The sequence below is a fragment of the Cervus canadensis genome, chromosome 13 (genome assembly GCF_019320065.1).
Source record: "Cervus canadensis isolate Bull #8, Minnesota chromosome 13, ASM1932006v1, whole genome shotgun sequence".
Lineage (NCBI taxonomy): Eukaryota > Metazoa > Chordata > Mammalia > Artiodactyla > Cervidae > Cervus > Cervus canadensis.
In genome coordinates, this window is record NC_057398.1 from 48,018,202 (window position 1) to 48,040,824 (window position 22,623).

The following is a 22,623-nucleotide window of genomic DNA, read 5'->3' on the forward strand; positions in this document are numbered from 1 at the left end:
TCCCAGAAATTAAGTCTTCTAACAGCTGTTCTGAGCAAGACAAGAGAGATGTGTTATCTAGCAGCTACCTCCAAATGTTGAGATACACGCTTCCTGGTGATTAGAGGTTAGCAATCCTGGTGTGTCTGCTCGTTTTTAGTATTAAATATTTAATGGCATATTTTTCCGTAATGGAATCCAGGCACATCTGATCAGTCACTGGGATCATTTAGTAATGCAGTCAAAGTTATCATACTGCCATTTCATATAAACTTTGTAATTAGATAATCCATCACTTTACTAATTCAGAAGATTGCTTTCTTTACTACTTTAGAGCATGCCACAGTAGTGAAATCCAACTGAGCTGATCAACGAAAAGGTTCGAAAATTGGGTCCTGCATGAACTTGAAACCCTTAAGTGGCAAATGCACACACACACTCCTGACCTTTCAAACAACAGAGGCCATATTTGTCCCACAAATTAACCTAACAGCAACACTGAAGTAATAAGGCACCCTACATCCAGAATGAGAGGGCTAACTAGATGAAAAATTTAAGATTAAAAACTGAATATATCAGAAACAAATTTGTTCTTTCTTTTTACTGAGGTACACCATCCTTCAGCAAATAGAAAGATCCAAAGAGGGATTATTTAGTAATTTTTTCCACCATGCTGACTTATATACTTTGTTAAAAGTATGAGGTTATGGCAGAATACCAGGGACTGTTTATTAACACACAAATAGCATATACCAAATGCAAGTATATGATCTTTAATATATTACCATTTGTGTCTTATTTCTAATACATCTCGATTAACAATATTAAATCACTATTTATTTTCATCCTGTGAATTAGCAAGATTCTTGTTCTAACCCATTCTTCAGTGCATCTCCAATAAAAAGTAAATCTCTCTCTGTGAAAAGAATTTACTCAGACTGAAACTGAATATAAACTTTAAGTATCATAATACAAAAAAAATCCTTCTAAAATTCTACTTTCAGATCTACGCAATCACAGTATATATTGCAAAACCAGTTGCCACTAATAGCATGAGTCTGGAAGGCAAGATCAGGAGGTCACAGATGTACCCTTAAGAATAAAAATAATGTTCTACCAGGAAAACTATTATTTTGTTTAAAAGAAAAAAAAATCTTCTCAAACAGATGTGGAATTGTTAATCAAAAAATTCTGTTGCAGTTGTATATTATCGAGTTAAAAAGTACTTTGTAGAGCTCTGGCAGCAATAACAATGACATATGTTTTGTGGTCAGAAAGGTCACTTTTACTCTTGTTGCTTCCAATTTAATATCTGGCTTTGAAACATTTTACGCAACTAGTCCATTTTCTATTTTATTGTTCAGAGCTTATCACAGTCTCATCAGTCTACCAAATGCATTTTTAGAAAAGGAAGTTCTAAGTCCAGGAAAAAAATAAGTATATATTTTTAAAACTCTGTACAATAGTTTCTAAAAAATACATTCTATGCATTGGAAATAAGCTCAAAACTAAGTCTACTGACACTAAATTTAGAAAGACCATTACCAATAATTACCAGTGTACATTTGAAGGGATAGAATAGAGAAATACTATATATGTCATTTCAGTAAACTATGCCATGACAACTAACAAAACTCTAATAATTTCATCCTTTTAAGATTCATGTGTAAGAAACATTTCATTCATCATAGAAAGCCTGCTTTTATATTTCCTCCATGAAATCCCAAGGAACTACTCTGAAATCATGAAGTTGTGATGAATATAGGACACAGTAAAGGATTTTTGTCCATGGTAGCTACAGGCTGAAACAAAACCAGTTACTATGGGAAAGGTTCTATTTTCTGTTTGCAAAATTTTCTTCTCAACAACAGAGGTAATTCTGAGTGTGACATACCAGCAGCGGACACAACTGTATGCAACTATCTGTGACTCTGATTTACAGTCAGTTGCAGATTACACTCCTGTTTTATACTGGAATACAAATAAGGATGGAAAATGGGGCAGTATTAGCAGAAATTAATAACATGCATCAGACACTCTAAGTACTTTACAGTGAATCCTCACTTTAATCTGTAATTATTATTTTTTGTGTTTTCTCTTTGTGCGCTCAGTCACTCAGCTGTGTCTGACTCTTTGTGACCCCATGGGCTGCAGCCCGCCAGCCTCCTCTGTCCATGGGATTTTCCAGGCAAGAATACTGGAGTGGGTTGCCATTTCCTTCGCCAGAGGATCTTGCCAACCCAGGGACTGAACCCACATCTCTTGTGTCTCCTGCATAGGCAGACAGATTCTTAACCACTAAGTCACCAGTATTATGATTATCATTCCCATTTACAGATAAGGAAATCAAGATTGAGAGAATTTCACTTACTTGTCTGAAAAAACGACTTAACCATCACACTCAGCCTCCCATTTAAATTTGTCCTCTAACTGCAATTTGCTCACCTTTTAAAAGCTTATATTCATGATTATGCGTACATAGTATCTGCATATTTGTAGCAAATGTTTAGAGCTCAATCAATAGATTGAACCATAGATAGGAGTTGTCTTGCCAGTATAAATCCATTTTGAAATCTAACCAGAAGTTCTACTTCAAAATAGAAGTGGGTGAAAAAAAAAAGCTGGGGAGTGGGAAGGAGGAAGGGCCTGTAGAGATGAAAACATACATTTTCCCTTCTCTAAACAATCTGAAAAAGAGCCAGTAGAGATGTCTTTTGATGAAGATACAGATAATCACACGCCATCACTATTCTCACAAACATCTGCAGTACATCTCCTATCCTTTGGCCACCTTCAATACCGTCAGTGGTAAACCACTTTTCTCACACCTGATGCTTTAATTTCCATTCAGCCCCACTCTCAAGTAACTTACAATCTAAAATTTTTTAAAAAACTGTTAAGCAAATAAAGCTACAGGCAAACCACTCCCACCTTTCCATCCAACCAGATCATCACTCTGTAGCCTCCCTATTTAGAAATTCTGGGGGCACTACCATCCTCTCTAATTTCTATTACTACCAAAAATAAACCACATTTTAAGCATCAAAGCTTTCATTCAACTCTGATTGTAATCACTAGCTGAAAATGCATATAACTGAAACATGTATTCCACTGGTAACAACTGCCTTTTCAAATCTCCTTTATAGGAAGCCAATGAATTTTTCTTAGCACAGGTGGGTTAGAGGAGCTGTACCCCCTTGCTCCCCACAGGTATTTCTAGACCATTCTCTCTAATTGTTTCCAAACACCATCTTCTCTCCTGAAATGCATGCCATTAATTTCTGCTTCCTGTGTGAAGTTCTCCTTGATTTCTTACCCTAGAAAAATTTCTCCTTCCCACTTAATTTTTACAACCAGGCAACAAATTCCTAAGTGGACAAGATATTTTATACAGCAAACTCCTGGCCTCTGAATCCCAATTTGTCAATTGCTCTGTGTGGGGGTGGGGGGAGTGGGGGGCTGATACTGCTAATAAGGAAGTGGTGAAAACCAGGGATACTTGGAAACATAACTGGAAGAAGACTACACAATAATGTCTTCAGAGTAATGAAGTGGGGCAGGGGAGCGGGGTGGGGGGCGGGGATAAATTTTCTAAGTAAAACCAAGTCTTGAGCAGCAGAAGCACAAGAGGCAGTAAGAATCTAGCCCAAAAACAAATATACATTATTTTTCAACAGAAAACCCCAGTGTTTTCTGGGGTGTTCAAAATATAAACTGCCAACTTTTGAGGAATTAATCATGGACTGCTACTAGAAAAAGCTATCTGCTCAGCAGAGAAGAAACTTGTTCCTAGGATTAAGAACCTTCTCATCCTCTACCAACCCCTTTCATTTCCAGGTAGTGCAAGTTTGATAAATATGTGCATATCCCCAAGAAAGACTTTTGACTTGCTGAGGTTCTTTGCCTTGGAACATAATTTTCAGAGTTAGATTAGCCACATATTTCTATAACCCCGGCCCAAGAGTGCTTTGTACATAGTTCACCACCAAACAAAAGCAAAACAAAACTTGCATAATTTGATCAATGAATTCACTAACAAACACCTCTCTCAGGAAGCCAAGAGGCCTGATAACAAAAGAGTAATTGTAAGGAATGTTTGGAAATCCAAGTAAAGGAGATGAACGCCTGTGTGAAATCTATCAGATACATTAATAAAACAAGTTTGAAAACTACTGACACCAAGTGATGAAAACATGAGGGTTCATTAGAATTGTCTCTCTACTTCTGTGTTTGGAAAAGTTCATAATCAAAAACTCAAAAAAAAAAAAAAATGAAGATAGAAACCAATTTGAAAAAGCTCTCAGGATTCCTTCTGTCTTAAATGACAGTGAGATGAACCGAAACATAAGCTTAGCGTGTTTAATACCTTCAGAGAACCTCAACGAATATAAATGAGTGGGAGGAAAAGCAAAACATAAAGCAGGCTTTTCTTTACTGAAGCCAAGTAAAGTCAGCTTTCTTTAAAGCATGAATTCAAACGCTAGCTCCTCAGGTTGAGAAATGCAGGCCAGCATGGAACCACTGCTGAGAGACTGCACACACAGAAGCAGCAACACGATGCAACCCTCTCTGAACTGCCCATTTCTTCTCTTTGATTAACTCTTTATCCCAGCAAGACGGGGAGATGGCGGTAGATGGGGATAAAATTTCCTGACCAGCATTCTCCACCCACTTGCAATGCATTTGTCGTGATCTACATCATCACACACTTGCAAACTTATAAACTCAGTGGTTCACCCCTAAGCTTTGCAGGACACTGATGAGCTTAATTTAATACTATTTTACTCTTAAAAAAAAAAAAAGTGAAGGACAGGAAGGAGGGATAGAGAGGAGGAGGTGAGAGGGAGAAGAGTTTTCTCTTTTAAGGACAAATTTATAAGCAGAAAAATAACTACAATCTATAAAATATAAACAAAACTTCTACAAGGAAGTTCAGGAGCCATAAGTCAATGCTGCTTTCCTCTGATTATTTACCTATATATATACAGGTACATATATATATATGTGTGTGTACATATATATAGGTTAGTATATAGGTTAAAGTATAGGTTTATATATATTAACCTAAACTTTAAGGCAGAAATCACAGATCTGAGTTCAATTCCCTCATAAATTACAAAGATGAATATGTTTTACTTTTGCAGCAATAACAAATATAATTATGTGGGGAGAAGGAAAGCATATTATTAAAATTTTTCCTGGTTAATTGTAATGACAGAATTCCCCCCCTCTAAACAATACAGAGAGAAATTCATTGTAAGATTCATAAGATTAAAATTATTTTAAAAGAAACCAGAGAAATAAGATAGTAATTCACATTTTACATGGAACAATGGAAACCATTTCTAAATAGGTATTATGAACACTAATAACTCCAGTAATTAGCACTTGAACATTTTCCAACAATAGGGAACACTAGGAATGAAGTCATCATAGGTATATTTTTATCTTTCAGTAGGTGTTACTGTGTATAGTAGGTAACATCAAAAGAGCTTGTGTGTGCTGTATACATAGCACTACTATAGGTTGTAATTTGCAGAAGCATATGAAATATATACATGTGAAATCTCTCTGATGTATCATAAGCAATCATTATATTCTGAAATCAATTTAAAATTACAGACAAACCAGAATGTAATGCCAAGATGATAGTATCAGAAAATCATAAGAACATAATCTAAAGAATAAAAATACATTTGGGAAAAACAAAAATAAATCTATAGCCATCATACCAACCACATTTAAATACTTAGAAAATAAGCAGATTATAATATAAAACATTTTAAATATGTTCACGGGATAAATATGTCACTGGATGTGTGCTTATAAATTGCAAAATTAACAAAAATCACCCTCAAATGTAAAATTTTGCTTATTATTAAAATATATCAATATATTAAAATATTGATAAAATATTTAAACAAATCAAAACACACAGCATGGCAAAGTAAGGAAAGCAAACATATGATAATAGTGCAGGACATATTGATTCCTTTATCCCTGTCCCAGGGTAGACATCAAGAATCAACCAGTGCATTCTGTCTCTCTGAGCCTAAGCAAAGCCCAGAATCCCTTACAAAAAGAGCACTCAGATAACCACTGCCAATAGACCATAATGAGATATTAACTTAGACCTATTTTATACTCCTAATCTAAGATTTGAGTGACTTGAAACATTTAAACAAATTTTCAGGCAATTTAGGAAATCCTTTTTAAATCAGAAATGATTATATCTTCAATCTATTTAGAATTCACTAAATCAAGAAAAGGATTCCAATAATTTTTCCACTTCAAAAGAGTTTCCATTGCTGAAACCACCACCACAAAACTAAACGAACTCAACAGCAAACTTAAATCCATTAGTAAGAAATAATAGAACATGTTACTCTCTCTTGAGGAAAGAAAGCACACTCTTTTGAGGGTGTGCTTTCACAGCTAAGAGTGACCATTCTTGGCTGTTAATAAGCATAGTGATAAAGCAGAAAAAGTAATACTCTTTTCATTACTAGCAATACATTCTCCCATTTTCTACTCATAAAGGCAGGGAAGTGATAAAGACATGAAGAGTCCTGGATTTTCACGGATCAACAACAAAATAAGGACTAAAGAGTTGATTTATGGCATTAGCAAAGAAACCAAAGTTAACACTTACTTTTGCAAAGGCTTCAAAAGTGTCAAAGGAAGGTGGCAGCTGAGAAGCATCCTGTATTTCTTCTCTCATGAAATGTTGAAATGTCAATGCAAGTTGCCTGAGGCCCTCTTTCTTATCTTCAGTCAGTTTGTTAATATCTTTTTTAAACAGAAAATAAATAGCACTATCATACAGCGAACTTTCTGTGGACAATTTTCAGGTATTCAGTGGTAGCTATTAAGCCAGAAATTTCCTGCCCTAGATTTCATTCTAACAGAGATTAGATGTTTGGCAGAAAACAACAAAATTCTGTAAAGCAATTATCCTTAATTAAAAAATAAATTTTAAAAAATGCCTATCTTTTTATTTTTTGATAGCTACAAATTATTATATACACGTTACCAGTTAAATTCTGCCAAATGTCATCTACAAAATAAGATCAAACACCTAGCAAAACAAAATACACACATCCACATGAAAAAACAGTAAAACCAAAATCAGTAATGATGTCTGTTAGCAGATGCACATGCTCAAACCACCATAAATGCTTATTTAGTTGGTGAATTTAAGCAGGCTTTTTCATGAAACAATTTACAATCAGGACATGACTGATTACCATTATCATTTTAAAGGCAAAAAAAACCAGAAAGCAAAAATTGACAAGTTTGGTTAAATTAAGCTCAAATTGATGATATGTGTCAAGGAGAAAGTATATCAAGAAGAAAACATGGATCAACCAAAGAAATCACATCTTCAAGTTCTTTAAAGAATGAATAAACAAGATATATAAGGTTTCCATTCAAACAGAAGGAGAAAGTTCCAAAGCCAGTATCACTCCTTGAAAAACTCAGTTTCATTTATACCACAAAGCGTTGTGAAGGCTAAGAGTGCACAATTCAATTAATAACATTTGGGGAACTTCACTTAAGGCAGCATGGATGACACTGCTACTGAACAGGGCCACTGTTCATAGTAAAACTCACTTTAAGAGATGTTAATTATCTTGCAGTAATATAACAAGAAAAAAATGACTAATTAGTTCTCTACTAAAACTTGAAAACATACATCAAGATGAACTACACCATTACTCTGTTGCTCATGTCAGGTCTACATATTTTCTTTAAATTACTTGTGCAACAGAACAATTAAGCCAATGATTTCTTAAATAATAATTTATTATCATTGGCACTTAGGATTCCATAACCATAAATCTGTACTAGATCATCTCATTTGTCTCCCTCCAGAAATATTAAACTGTATAGCATATTTACTCCACAAGCTCTTGCTATTTTTGAGCTGAAGTCATTTGCAACTTCACTGAAGAGGATCTGTGCCAATATGGAAGAAAAATAAACCTTACATTCACTAAACACTCAGATGCAAAGCCTCTCGGTGTTCTCAGGGAGGTTGGCCACTGCCATGGTAGTTCAGGAGCTGAACAAGACTCAGTGCTGTCAGAGAGCCGAAGTCATCGGCACCTTCTATTTTCCATATTATCTAAAGGACCAGTGAACCTAAATGTTCCTTGGAGCCCCTCTATTCACATTACTGTTCCCTGACATCAAAAAGAAGCCAAAAGTGGACGAAGAGAACAACAGAAGGAAAAACAGAAGTGAAATTATTTTGTCAACTTGACTAAGGGTTATACTCCCCTCACTGCCTAACTTAAGACTCCTCTATGGCACTTCACAAACCCCTCTATGGCCAAAGCTATCCTGGAATAAATTAAATAAGCTAATGTGTCAGTCTACATAAAAACTTGAAAAGGTTTGTTGCCTCACAAACAGAGACAGAAAAACAAAGGCAAAAATAAAGCAGCTCATCAGCCCAGCAAATAAATTATAGAACTTTTAAAATGCTGATAGACAATCACTTACTTGACTCCAGATCATAAAATGAGTAAAGTTTTTCTGATTCAGAGGGTGTTTCTTGCATCTATGAAGAAAGAAGGAAAACACCAAAAACAATTTAAAGTGCTCCAATATATACATGAATATGTTTAGGTATCTTTAGATATTTAAATGCAAGTCTGTTAAAAAGACAATTTTCTATATATTCCTTCTCTTCATCATGTTAAAATGTGTTGCAACTTGACCCACCAGTTTAATTTCTAAACACAAAATTCTTTTACAAAACGTTTCCATACTTTTATTTTTTCCCCAGTTCTACCACTGACTTGGGTCATTGCAAGGATTTTATTATTAATTATTACAGAAAAGCAAAGATAGATGAATAAAAATAAGAGTTTATTACAAAATGTGCAAGCTTGGGCATGTTACTTAACCTTGAGGCAAGAGGAATCAATTTCCTTATGTGAAACACACATAAGAAGTAATGTATAACACTGAGTTGTTGTGGGATAAAATATGTTTAACATATAAAGCAATTAGCACATGGCCTGGAAATAGTAGGTGCTCAATAGACGGGAGCGATCATTATAACTACTTTCTATTAGATTCTGACTCAGTAGGTTGGGGGTGGAGATTGAGAACTAGTACCTTGGGTGATTCTGAAGCAACCTATTTCTGCTCTAGCAGTGGTTCTCTATCTTTTCAATATTAATAAAGTTGACAAAGTTCAGACTCAAATATCATATTATTATACTGTTAATATAAGGTAATTAAAGGAATGCATAATAAAGTTGATTTCAATTTACTAAAGCTTTGAAATAAATTTGTGTATTATTGAGTTTAGTTCAATACAATATATACATTTGAAAATAGCAGTAAGTATATGTGACAGATGTTGTATAATCAGTCCAAAGACAATACCCATTTGGTATTCTAAATTCATTTTTTAGTACTGATGTAGCTGATATAAAACACTGCACTGGTTTTAGGTATACACTTATACATTCCTAAAAACCCCTATAAAATTTTATTGCCAAAAAAGTTAATAAACAACAGGACAGAATAGAGCTGAAGCTTGCAATAAAGAGATACATGCTAAAGCCTGGGAAAAATAAAAGCTGGAAGGTATTACCACAGAGTGATTTCATAGAATCCACTAGCCACTTAGGCAAAGTAGGAAAAGAGATGGAAGAAACAATTTCAATGGATGTTAGCTTTAAAAAACAAAACAAAACAAAACACTCTTCCTTCAATCATCTAATTAAAATCTCACTTGAAGAAGCAACCCAAAAATTGATATACTTGCCTTGTGCATTAGTTCTCAGTAGAACAGCAATAAAGGCAATGTAATAGGAATCACTAACATCTCATGCCCCAAACATAGGACCTTATGCCTCCATTCCCAGGAGAACACACACAGGGCCTTCAAAAGGGGGGCCATGTACTTCATCACTGCCACCAATGCTGGGATTAATAGAAAATAGCAAGTTTGTCTTAAGACACTCCCTGGAATAATCCACCTTCTACTTTAATACAGATTTAAATTTAGCCTTAAATATGAATACTACATGCAATTGCAAGTGCTTATGTTAAAACCCAAGCATATTTCGCAAGTTTTATACTCACAAGTTTGAAAACAACTCTGCCAAGTAGTCGGACAGAGTCAGGAGGGTATCTGGGTTTGCAGCTTTTAAGGCATTTGCATTCTCGCTTATGGTCCTGCCAAGCTTTTTTCTGTTAAGACAAGAGTGAGGAGGACATATAAGACATAAAAATTTAACTTTCGTTTATATGGGTTTTGAATGTTGAGAGTCATCAACATTAACTTAATTTTAATAGCCTAAATATAACTGCAAATAGAAAAGGAAAGCAATATTCTAATACTATTACTGATCCAGGATTTAGTATGCAATTATCAAGCATGGACATCAAAAGCTTCCATTTCACCTTTATCCTTTATTTGCCCCGTGGTTATTACCTGGCTGGTAGCATCCAAAGAAAGAATGATTATGTCTTTCTAAATAATTCATAAGATAGTCTCTTAGGTGATTAAATAGGATTCCTTAATAGACAGTGATTTTGAATACAAAAAGAAAACATCACTCCAAATTAGAAAATAAAACACATGGTTCAAAAAATCATAACAGGACAGATAGCTATCTGAATTTCTGTGCTGCTATAGTAAGTAGAGAAATATCAGGAGGGCTAACAAAAATTTAAAAAAATAGAAAATCCTTTTGTTTTTTAAGATAACATAGAAAGGAGTTATTAGCTAAAATGACCAAAGGCCATTCTTATTCAGAACTGTCTTGGTTTATTTATGTTGTCCTGGCCTAATTATTAACATTCTGAAAAGTGTGGTTGGGAGGATAAATTACACAGTCACTTAGCCCAGAGTCCTAGCCATGTGCTGGTGGGGCTGAAGAGACCACAGAGCCAGTCACCAATATCGAAACACTAGGAGGGAGAGGACTAAATGGACAGACATTGTCCTTGAGTCTGAAATGCCATGACTCCCTTTATATGGGATTGCTTCTATATGGAAATACAATCCAGAGTGTCTAATATTTAACCCTGGTGAGAGGGAGACCACTAGACCAAATATCTAATATTTCTTTTCCAAATGAGAGCTGTAAGTTCTATCTCTGAAATGCCTGATGCTCACATTGTCTTCTTTCAGAAATTATAAATCTGCTTCCCAGATGCTGGGCCTATGAAATCCCCCTACAGGAGGTCTCTCTTTTCCACTTAATAGCACAACATGCAGCATAACCAAAATAGTAGATGCAGCTACTCTGAAGCTGTGACTCAGATGCAAGTTCAAGCCAGCATTTTGCTCAGAAAGACTGCCTGTGCCAGGATGCTGGGTGAAGGTACGTTTTGTCTACCACTCTCTCCTGGTAAACCAAACCTTGGAGACATCGTTTACAAGGGGTACATCATTTCTTTTATCAACTCTACTCACAATTGCCTCATTTCATTCCTTCTCATTCACTATGGCAATGCTATTAATGTGATTTTTTTTTTAAGTATTTATACTTTGTGTGTGTGTGCTCAGTCGTTCGTTCGTGCTCCACCTTTTGCGACCCCGTGAACTACAGCCCGCCAGGCTCCTCTGTCCATGGGATTCTCCAGGCAAGAAAACTGGAGCGGGTTGCCATTTCCTACTCCAGGGGATCTTCCCAGGGATGGGACCTGCATCTCTTGCATCTCCTCCATTGGCTGGTAAATTCTTTACCACTGTGCAACCTAGGAAGCCCCATTTATACTTGACTCATTTCCAAATAAGAGTGTTTCAAAGAGAGGTGAGTAGGAGATAAGACTGTAAAATTAGAAACAAAATGTAATGTTAAAATTATGGGGAAAAAAGTATTCTAGCATTACTTAGCATTCTATAGTGTGTTAGACATATGGCTAAGCAATTAAAAAATATTTCTCGTGATTTTCACAATAATCCAAATGGTAGATATTATCCTTATATTAAAGGTGATGAAAGTAAGGCTCAAGAGCTGGAATCTAACTACCAAGCTACATAAATATACAAAGAGAGAGTATAAATTCTTAGTAAGCTAAACAGGAGACAGAAGTAATGATCGCGCTTGTGCGCTACATTTATATGAGTTGCCTTACAGGCAAGGCAAAAAGAAATCATAATTCTCATCTGACAGAAGAGAAAAACACATAGATTTACCAAGTATTAAATCACAGGAGGGATTTCTTCCAAGAATGCTAATAAGTATGCTGGACAATGTCTTCGACAATAGCTCACAACACAATGGCCTTTCACAGAACTGCTTCTAATGTCAATAGAATATAACTCAGTGAAAGAAAAGATTTCTGTTGCTCAGGGGGCTAATCCTGGACTAACAATTAGTAAGTACCAATGTGCTGTAAGATCCCTAAAATTAATATGGTTACACTGTCAAATAAGTTCGAAAAACATTTCATATTATAGAATATGCTTAGAGATTCAAAACATTTTTAGCCTACTAAAAGTTCTAAAATGCTCTGTATTTACAAAACTTATATAAATAAGTTAATACAGAGTTTCCCGTTACTGTTATTGCCATCCTTTGGGAAGTCAGGTTGGAGTGTACTGACTCAGAGATACGTATACACTTTCCTTCCTTCAGCTGGTCTTTGAATGAGGAAGGGTAAGCAGACAAATTCACAGTCATTCTCACTAACAGGAGACTAGAGCATGGATATTTTTTATTATTGATTGAGGAGAAAACCATAGCTTTGGTGCAAGAGTTTTCATTTGGTATTCAAAGTGTCTGGCTGGAAAAGAACTGCAACTAGTAAAATAAGACTGAGATAATGGATTAAACAATCTTAAGAGCAGATTTTAATTGACACTTAAATATTAGAGATCACCCATAACTTTCATGTTAAAACCTCCAGTTTTGAGCAGCTCAGCCTTTTGGAAGCTTACCAGGGAAAAGTAACTATAACATGTACCCCAGGTAATAAACCAACAGATCTGTTAGATGACATTATTTAGAATGAAGCTTCTAAATTTTAGAAAGTTCTTGTCAAAAATGACTTTATTTCTTTAACATAATTAAAATGAGTTTTTATTCTCAGTGATAATTAGAAAGTAGACAATATATCTCTTAAGGCTATTCCTAGATCGCTGCTCAGAAACATTGGACAACGTACTTATCTTCCCACTTGCTTCAGCAAAAAAGAAGTTCATTATTTTTATTTTAAACCAGATCTACATAAATATGGAAGGTAATCATACCACTAGAAACCATGATACTAAAAACCATGTTTTTAAAACATTAATTGTAGGCTTACCATAGGCTTACTAATAGAAGCAAACCACCAGAAAAGGTTTAAAAAGAAATCTTTTAAGCAACTGCATTTGACTTTGAAGAAAAACTCACAATCATACAAAAACATTAGGCATTATCTTCACTCTACAAACTTTAACCATGGAGTGCAGCTCGCCAGGCTCCTCTGTCCATGGGATTCTCCAGCCAGGAATACTAGAGTGGGTAGCCATTCCCTTCGCCAGGAGATCTCCCCAACCCAGGGATTGAACCCAGGTCTCCCATATTGCAGGCAGATTTTTTATCATCTGAGTCATCAGATGGAGACCTCAAGGACACATTACATAAGGACACATACACATTACATATCTACCCCTTTCTCATTGATAAGCCCTTGAACTACTTTTTCCTATTTTCTTCTATTACTACAAATACAGGGTACAATTAAGATTTTATTCACAACACTAACTGTAATGTTTTCTGTTCTCATAGTTGAAAATTAACAATAAAGTATAATAAGCACAAATTAGCATGAAAGACAAAGGAAATTAAAATACTGAATTAAGAAACAAAGGCAAGGAGAGAAGAATTTTAGATAGGGCAAAAAAGAAATTAAGATGTCTTTGACTCAATTCCATGTATAAGTACGTGTATAACTCAAAAACAACTTCAGAGTATATACATTTTCATATGTTTTATAGTATTTATATTGACTCAGCACATAAACTGATGAACTAAACCCAGTGGTTTTCAGCGGGAGTAATCCTAATCTTGGGAGTTGTATGGGCATTTTATTGACGGTATTTTTGTTTCACACAATGCTTGGGGAGCACCATGGGTACTTACTGCTCAGGAGCCAGAAATGCTAGACATACTGCATGCTTAAGACAGTTCCATACAATGAAGAATTGTTCCAAATCCAACAAGACTTGTAAATGTCTGATCAGACATTCTAGAAAGGTGACAAACTTGTTTATAATTATCTGAGCCTATAAGGAAACCTCCTTTGTTTATACAACAACATTTTTACATAGCTTTAATAGCACTGAATTCTCTAGGGAAATTAAGGTAAGATTGCATTTAAGAATTAAATGCTACAATTATTCAATATTTCACAAAAGCATATCACTGAAGCCAAAAACAGTTTCGGTATGTGTATTAACAAATAAAACACATTTTCTGATCTGCATTTTGCAACTTCCCTTTTCACAGTGACTGTGTACAGGTACAAGTATATGACTTCTTAATTATGTCTTAATTACTTCTTAATTATGTCTTCTAGTCTAGTCATGCCTGAGCACTTACACACAAAAGTATATATTATTTTAAGTTATTTTAATGTTCATTCTCCTTTATGTTCTAGTTACGGCATTTATATTGATATTGAATTTTGAAATATGTAACTAGGTAAACTGCATTACCTAAGAAATTTCATTTCAAGATAGTAGAGAGGACAATAAAATAACTGTCTTAGAAAGATGGAGTTAGGCCTGAAAGAGCTGAAAACCCAAGATCTAGAACAATGCTACAGTTACACATTCAACACACACATAAGAAAATATTTTAATACACAGCCTGGGACACATCCCACAGTGTCTCACAGTACTGCTGAGATAGAACTGGATGTCTAAATTGTTTTTAATCACTGCGGCAGATTTCATGTGCAGCCAACGTTGAAAAACCACTGAGCTAGGCTAAATTAAAAAGGAGGTCACTATATACACAAGATAGATTAAAACTATAAAATACTATTCTATACTTATAATTAAACTATTGCCTTACAGGAATTAACATTTTTATAATAATGAGGTGGGAAAAGAGTTTCTAAAGCTGGACATAAAACCTAGAAATGATAAATGAAAAGATGTATATGCTAACCAACATAAAAATAAATAACTTGTATATCAGAAACAAGAAAACCTAACACCTCAAATATGGTTGAAAAGTAAAGAACAAACTAGAAAAACAAAATCTAAACTATATATGTGGATAGTGTTAAATGTCTCCAAAATACAAGGAGGCCTTATAGAATAACTAAAAAAAAGGGTGAATATTTCCATAAAATTAGGGGGCGAAAAGTGAAAGACATGAAGAGATAATTTATGCCTAAAAAAGAAATGCCAATAAACAAAAAACACAAAAAAAACAGTGATCAAAGAAATGCTAATAGACACAAAATATCATAGGTGACCCGTTAGTCTGCTAAAGATAAATGAAAATAACTGTATTCAAAAGTTTCTAGGGTGTAGGCAAGTGAGGGCTCTCTAACTTGTCATTAGAATTATGTTTCCCTAATCCTTCTGATGAGGGTTTAGTAGAGAACATCAGAATTTTTAATGTGCATTTTGCTGGCATAGAAGTAATATTATAATGTGACTAACCCTAATTTAAATGATATACATAAATAAGCTGAAGAATGCTCACTGTAGATTTGTTAAAATATTAGAAAATTGGCACTAATTTTCCAGTTTTTCCTATAACAAAAAGCCAATTTTGTTCTCCCCTGTATAGTTTCCCAATACTGTTATCTTTTACAAATATCATACATTATATTTATAAATAGAAGCAAACATAATTATCTTTCTTATATCTGTTAATGGTGATTCAGGGGGAAGCATTTTTATATGAAAAAGAAAAAATTAAAATCACTATTAATAAACACAACTTCTTAATGTTTGTTTATTTTGGAAAACCTGGTTGTAACTCCAATAATCCTTTAAATGGATTAATTTTCAAATATTAAAAAAATGCTTCAATAAGTTCTTTTATAACACCAAAGAGATTTTTTGTAACACAAAGACTCAGTAAACTCACCAACTTTTAAATATTATTATTTTATTTTTGAGCTCCCCATGTGGCACTAGTAGTAAAGAAACTGCCTGCAAATGCAAGAGATGCAAGTTCGATCCCTGAGTCAGGAAGATCCCCTGGAGTAGGAAATGGCAACCCACTCCAGTGTTCTTGCCTGGGAAAATTCATGGACAGAGCAGCCTGGAGGGCTACAGTCCATGGGGTCATAAAGAGTTGGACACGACTGTATCATGCATATAAGAGGTGTGCAATAGATATCTGATGATTTATTCTAAAATAAGTACCACTTAGGAGATGTAATTTACTATATATTTACCACTGTTTATTTTAAATTTAGGCCATCCAAAAAGATCAGGAAAATCCCTAACAATTCTTGCTCTAACCAGTCTGAGATGGTCTTGATTGCTTAATTACGAAAGGAGAGGACTGATGAAATGTTAGGACAGAAAGAAAACATCCATTTATTTCTTCTTTCTTACACAAAATAACCTTTACACTATTATCATAATGCTTTTATCCCTGAGTTGGACACAAAGCCACTACAGCTTAATAACCCATTTAAATACTATTTAACATTGAATTTTGGTTGGATTAAATACTCATTTTAGGGCAGCTTATTATTTTGTGGGATAGCATGTGGGAAGGGTCAATATATAGTGAGCCCAGCCTGGGTAAAATACATCTAATTTACAACTAAGGGCTCACTAGACATTTATTCTGTAACCAGACTGGATTCAACCATCTCTAAGGCAGCTTCTCAATGATAAAAAAAAAAAAAAAAAAAATCTATGATTCTGTAATATCCATTTCTAACAAATATGTGAATTATGTCAAAAAAGCATGAAACCTCCTCGTGCATGCATGCTAAATAAGCTTCAGTTGTGTCGACTCTTTGCAACCCTATGGACTACAGCTATACCAGCCAGGCTGCTCTGTCCATGAGATTCTCCAGGCAAGAATACTGGAGTGGGTTGCCAAGCCCTTCTCCAAGAGATCTTCCCAACCCAGGGACCAAAACCATGTCTCTTACGTCTCCTATATTGGCAGGTGGGTTCTTTATCACTAGTGCCATGTCGAAAGCCCCTGAAACCTCCTCATGTGAGACTTAGGAAAATTTGGAATGGTATTTTCCTCAGATTTGGGATCATTTAAAGATGAAGGAAACTGGCTTAAACTGTGGAAAAAAGAAAATGAATTCTTTTAAGCCAGCTTATTTAACAAGTTCATTTGTGATTGATAACCTCTATTAGCCACAATTAATAACCATTAATATGCACAATCATCTACAGTTTGTCTCCTATGAGCAAAACTTAGGATATTTGAGTTGCCATGTGACTTGCAGGAAAGAAAGAAGACCCAACAGTATTCCATTCACTTGCAGATCTCTTAATGGCAAATAAATAATATCCTCTTCATGCTTCAAATGTAGTACACTAATGAACTGCAGGTTGACACATGCCTGAAGACCTGAAAAGCTGGAATCTGGGAAAAGAAAACTGGAAAGCTAAGCAGTCTGTGTAACAAGTTACAGTTGACTGACAGGTATTGATTAAAATCTTGCATAAAATCTCCTTAGAGCACGCTAGAGACCTCGTGATAGACATTAGACTTATCACCTTAAAAGCTTTTTGGATGCTATATAAAATGTAGAACAAGAGTGCCTTCCCACAGCCTTAATCAAATTAGACAGATAGGGCCAAATATAAAGACAGAGTAAGGCAAGAGGATGGTCACGGGACAAGAAGTTGACAAATAAATAATTACTCCTTAGGAAAATGGGGATTACAGTCTCCTGGCTAATTGAGGAACCTCATAATAAATAACAACATGTGTCCCAAAGTCAGTCAATCACCATCTAGTACAAGGTTCAGGTCAAATCCATTCTGACACCTATTTTTGGAAAGTTTTATGGAAACAGCCACATTCACAGCTTACACTCACTCTTTTCATAATACTACATCAGAGTTGAAGAGCTGTGACAGAAATCTTACAATCCACAAAGCATGCACAAGGAGGTTTCATGCCTTTTTGACATAATTCACATATTTGTTAGGAATGGATATTACAGAATCATAGATCTTTTATCATTGATAAAAAAATAAAAAATATTTATTATCTGGCCCTCCACCAAAAAAGTTTGCCAACCTCTGATCTACTGAGAAGTCATACCAAGGTGGAATGATGCAATTGATACATTTTATCTGGAAGGGCAAAATAAATAATTCTCTACACACTTCCAATTTTCCTTGAAAGAAGTCTCCATGGTAGGTTAATTGAAATGTCAATGCTGAGTTCTAGTGGAACATGGCAGAGGCACATGCATTTTATCTCCCCACAACAAGTAATCTACCAAGTTTTTAACTCCCAAAGTAAACCAGGAGGGCCATCAGAGGATGAAGGGTTTAATCTCTTTTCTGTAAGTCAGAAAGTGAGAATAGGAGGACAGGCTAAAGAAACAGGGCAAATGAGGCTGCCTCAAAGTGGTAGGTAAGTTTTTGAGTTAGTTACCTTCAAAATCTTCAACTCCTGCCAAGCAGAACTCCAACAAGAATCTGGAATTGAAGACAATGTATGGGGCAGAGAATGGGATTAAGGAGTGACTGAAGAAGAAAGTACTAACCAGAAATCTCTATACAAGAGCATCCCAAAACATCTCCTTACTACTGGCATGATTTTGAGTAAGTGGTAGAGTTGAATGCAATGCTAAAAGTATCTCTGATCCAGATCACTGCTTTCACTTTCTGCTTGGTCTTCCTTCCCTCATGTTTACCCCGTTATAATGATTTCCTCAAACAACAGTCTCATTCTTTGAGTGGCTTAAGGTTATGATCACTTTATTAGTGATCACAACTACTTAATAGTTGTGGAGTGAGCAATATTTTTTAAAGAATGGATTAAGATATAATTATATTACAGTAAAATGTGCCCATCTAAGAGTATAGTTTGATGTGAACAACACCTAAATTAAGATATAGAATGTTATTACTCCCAAAAGTTCCTTTGTGGGCCTTCACATTCAAGCCCTCCATCCCCAACAACCAAAGATCTGGTCTCCATTATTACAGACTAATTATGCCTGTTCTAGAACACACTACTACTCTCCATGTGGCTTTACTGCCTCTGTAAAGTGTTTCTGAGATTCAGTCATGTTGCTGCATGCATAAACAGTTGTACTTTATGGTTGGGAAACAGTAAATTACATGTATATGTATGTGTATACACACGTACACACACAAATACAAATACACACACATCTACCTAGGAGTAGAATGCTAGGTTAGTTGGTAAGTATACATTTAACACTTTTAGAAAACACCATACTTTTCCAAAGCAGTTAGAACATCTCACATTCCCACCAGCGGAGTATGAGGTTCCAGCTCTTCCACTTCCTTGTTAGCACTTGGTATCGTCGGTCTTTACCATTTCAGCCATTCTAGTGGGTATATAATGGAATCTCATTGTGGTTTTCATTTTCATATCTATGATATGATATCTCTGACTAATGATATTGAGCCTTTTTTCTGTATATCTCACTGAAGCATCTATTCAAATCTTTTGTCCACATTTCCGGATGATCTTACTATTGAATTGCAAGCACTGTTTAAAAAGTATAGATACAACTCTTTGGTTGGATATATATGAATTACAAACATTTTCCCCAGCTTGTGGCTTGCCTTTTCATTTTCAACTTTGATCTAGTCCACTTTATCCATATGTCTTATATAGTTAGTGCTTTCTGTGTCCAGCCTGAGAAACTTGACCTAGAAAATTCAAAGATTTTCTCTTAAGTTTTCTTCTATAAGTTTTATAGCTTTGGCTTTTACATTTAAGCCTGTAATCTATAAGAGACTTTGGGGGGGGGGAGAGTGCTGTACATATATATATATCAATTCTTTTCCATATGCATATCTGTCACTATTTGTTGAAGATCATCTTCCTGATTAATTCTTTATGTGGTGTATGTTTTCATTTTGATGAATGCTTGAATTCATTTATTTCAGCTTGTTTTCAATATTAGGATTAAAAAACTTAAATCAGACAGACACACACAGAGAAGACTATCCTTTCAACACTGAATTACCTTGGTACCTCTGTAGAAAATAAAGTGGCTATATATGTGTGGGATTGTATTTATGTTTTTTAAATTGTTCTATACATTATGATGTTCCGACATCTTAAAAACCTTTCTGGCTGGAGAGAGACTACCAATCCCAGAGCTAGCCAGTTCTCGTGCATGCGTGCTAAGTCACCTCAGTCGTGTCCAACAATGTGTGACGCTGTGGACTGTAGCCCACCAGGTTCCTCTGTCCATGGGATTTGCCAGGCAAGAATACTGGAGTGGGTTGCCATGCCCTCCTCCAGGGGATCTTCCTGCTCCAGGGATCGAACCCACATCTCTTATGTCTCTTGCATTGGCAGGTAGGTTCTTTATCACTAGTACCACCTAGGAATAGACAGCAAAAGGCTCAGCAGGGAGCATGCCTTTGATATGCAAACTAACCAATCACAGACCTACCTCTCCATCTGCTCTAACATTCAGAGTCAGGTACCAGGCAACTAGAGACCACTCTTATAACTCAAATCTCCCTGGAATTATTCAAATTAGCCAGTCTGAAACTGTTTATCTTACACTTCCTCACCTTTCCTGCGGAAACCTTAATAAAAGCGCTAGCCTCTAATTCCCCCTCTCTTCTCCTTTCTGCCTCCTGACCATTCTGAGGCTCCCCCCATGTGATGCCATGTGGCAATTCATGCGCCTGTTTCTAGATATATGAGTATAATAAACTGTTTTTCCTGAGCTTCTCCGAGTCCCCTCTTGCAGCCACAACTACCTATCACAGAAAGAACACAGAACAAGGCCTCTTCCTGAACTCTCCATTCTGTTCATTGCACCGTATGTCTATCCTAAAACCACTGTCTTCATTACCGCAGCTTTAGCATAAGTGTTTAAATCAAGGGCTCTACACCCTGAAACTTTGCTCTCCTTTTAATAAACGACTCAGTTTAAGTCCTTTACTTTATCACATAAATTTTAATCAACTATCAATCTTTGGGACTTTGAGTAGGATTGCACTGAATCTGAATCTAGAAAGTGATATTTTGAAATCACTTATTTGTAACTTTTTACTGATTTTGAATTTTTAAAATTAAAATACTTAAATTTAAATTTTGTGTTCTAGAACAGCATGCAATTATCATTAACCTTGACAACATAAGAGTAAAGGTACAACTAGCAAACTATGGAAAATGGAGTGATAGAGAAGAGGAAAGAGTGGGAATACTAATATCTTCACTTTTAAAGTAGGAATCAAGAGATACTATTTAGAATTGATAAAATATAGATGGAGGCTTGCACACAATGTTTAAAGTTACAAACACGAGAAAAAGAAATTTAACCTAATAGACATATAATAGTTATCACAATTCTAACAGCAAAAGCAGATTTTTTTTTTCTACCTAAAACTGGGTCTGTTACACTTGCTTCCTCATGTCAGTAAAGAGAATCATCTACCCAGTTTTTAAAGCCAAAAGCCAAGGAATCACTCTTGATTCTTCTCTTTCTGATCCCCATGATCAATTCCCCTACTTTTTTTTCACACAGTCTAATCCCCCCACAATCTGAGCAAGAATATCCAGTTGCCTATTCAATACCTCCAAGCAGATGTTTAATGGGTACAGACTAAACATTTGTATATTATAATTCTCCTCTTGGAACCTGCTTTTCACTAAGATTTCTGTAAGTCACTAATTAGCACCACCATTCACCCAAAGTTACTCCAGCCAGAAACTTAAAAGTTGTATATCTGATTGTTCTTTTTGTCTAACCTCTTACATCTAATCTATCAACAAACTCTTTTAGCTACACCTGCAAAATATGTCTCAAATTCAATAATTTCTTACCACCTCTACTGCTACCCCTCTAATCCAAGCCATCAGAGCTCTTGACTAGACCAATGCCTGACACAAGCTGAGTTCTCAACTTGAATGAATGTATGAATGAATGAGCATCCATGAGCAAACTCAGTCAGCTCTTCCTTCAAAAGATATCTCAAATCTAACCAGTTCTCTTTGCTGTTACTACTCTAGTCCTATCCACCATCATATAGCAACCAGACTACTATAATCAAATAGAGAAACCTCTAACTGGTTTCTCTGTCTCTACCCTTGCCTCCTATAACCTGTTCCCACAGCAGCCAGAAAAATTTCTTTAAAATTTCAATCAGACCATACTACTAATCCCCATTCCCTTCTCAGAACCTTATAGTAGCAGCCCATCACACAGAAAACAGAATGTTTATTTTTAGCCATAGAAAACAACTGCCTCATAACCTGACTCCTCCCCTCTCTCTAATCTTATCTCTATAACTCTCTTTGTTGTTCATTCTGGTTCACCAGATTGGCCTTCCTTTCCGTCACTGAACACACCATATTCATTCCTGCTTTTACATTTGATGTACATCCAACCTGAAATTTCTTTCTCCAATATTCACATGTCTTGATTACTTCTTTTAGGTCTCCACTCAAATGCCACCTCCTGAGAGGTCTTAGACAGAGAAATATTTATATCCCTATA

At 35.4% G+C, this 22,623-nt stretch overlaps 1 protein-coding gene across 1 annotated transcript in view; it reads right to left on the bottom strand.

Annotated features, from left to right (window-relative positions):
* Positions 1–22,623, bottom strand: part of SMYD3 (SET and MYND domain containing 3) — a 726,401-nt gene that overhangs the window by 543,833 nt on the left and 159,945 nt on the right. Inside the window, exons 3-5 of the mRNA XM_043485558.1 lie at positions 10,087–10,194; positions 8,488–8,545; positions 6,632–6,768 (exon numbers count right to left, since the gene is read on the bottom strand). Of these exons, the coding sequence (XP_043341493.1) occupies positions 6,632–6,768; positions 8,488–8,545; positions 10,087–10,194 (303 nt within the window). The remainder of the gene's footprint in view (positions 1–6,631; positions 6,769–8,487; positions 8,546–10,086; positions 10,195–22,623) is intronic.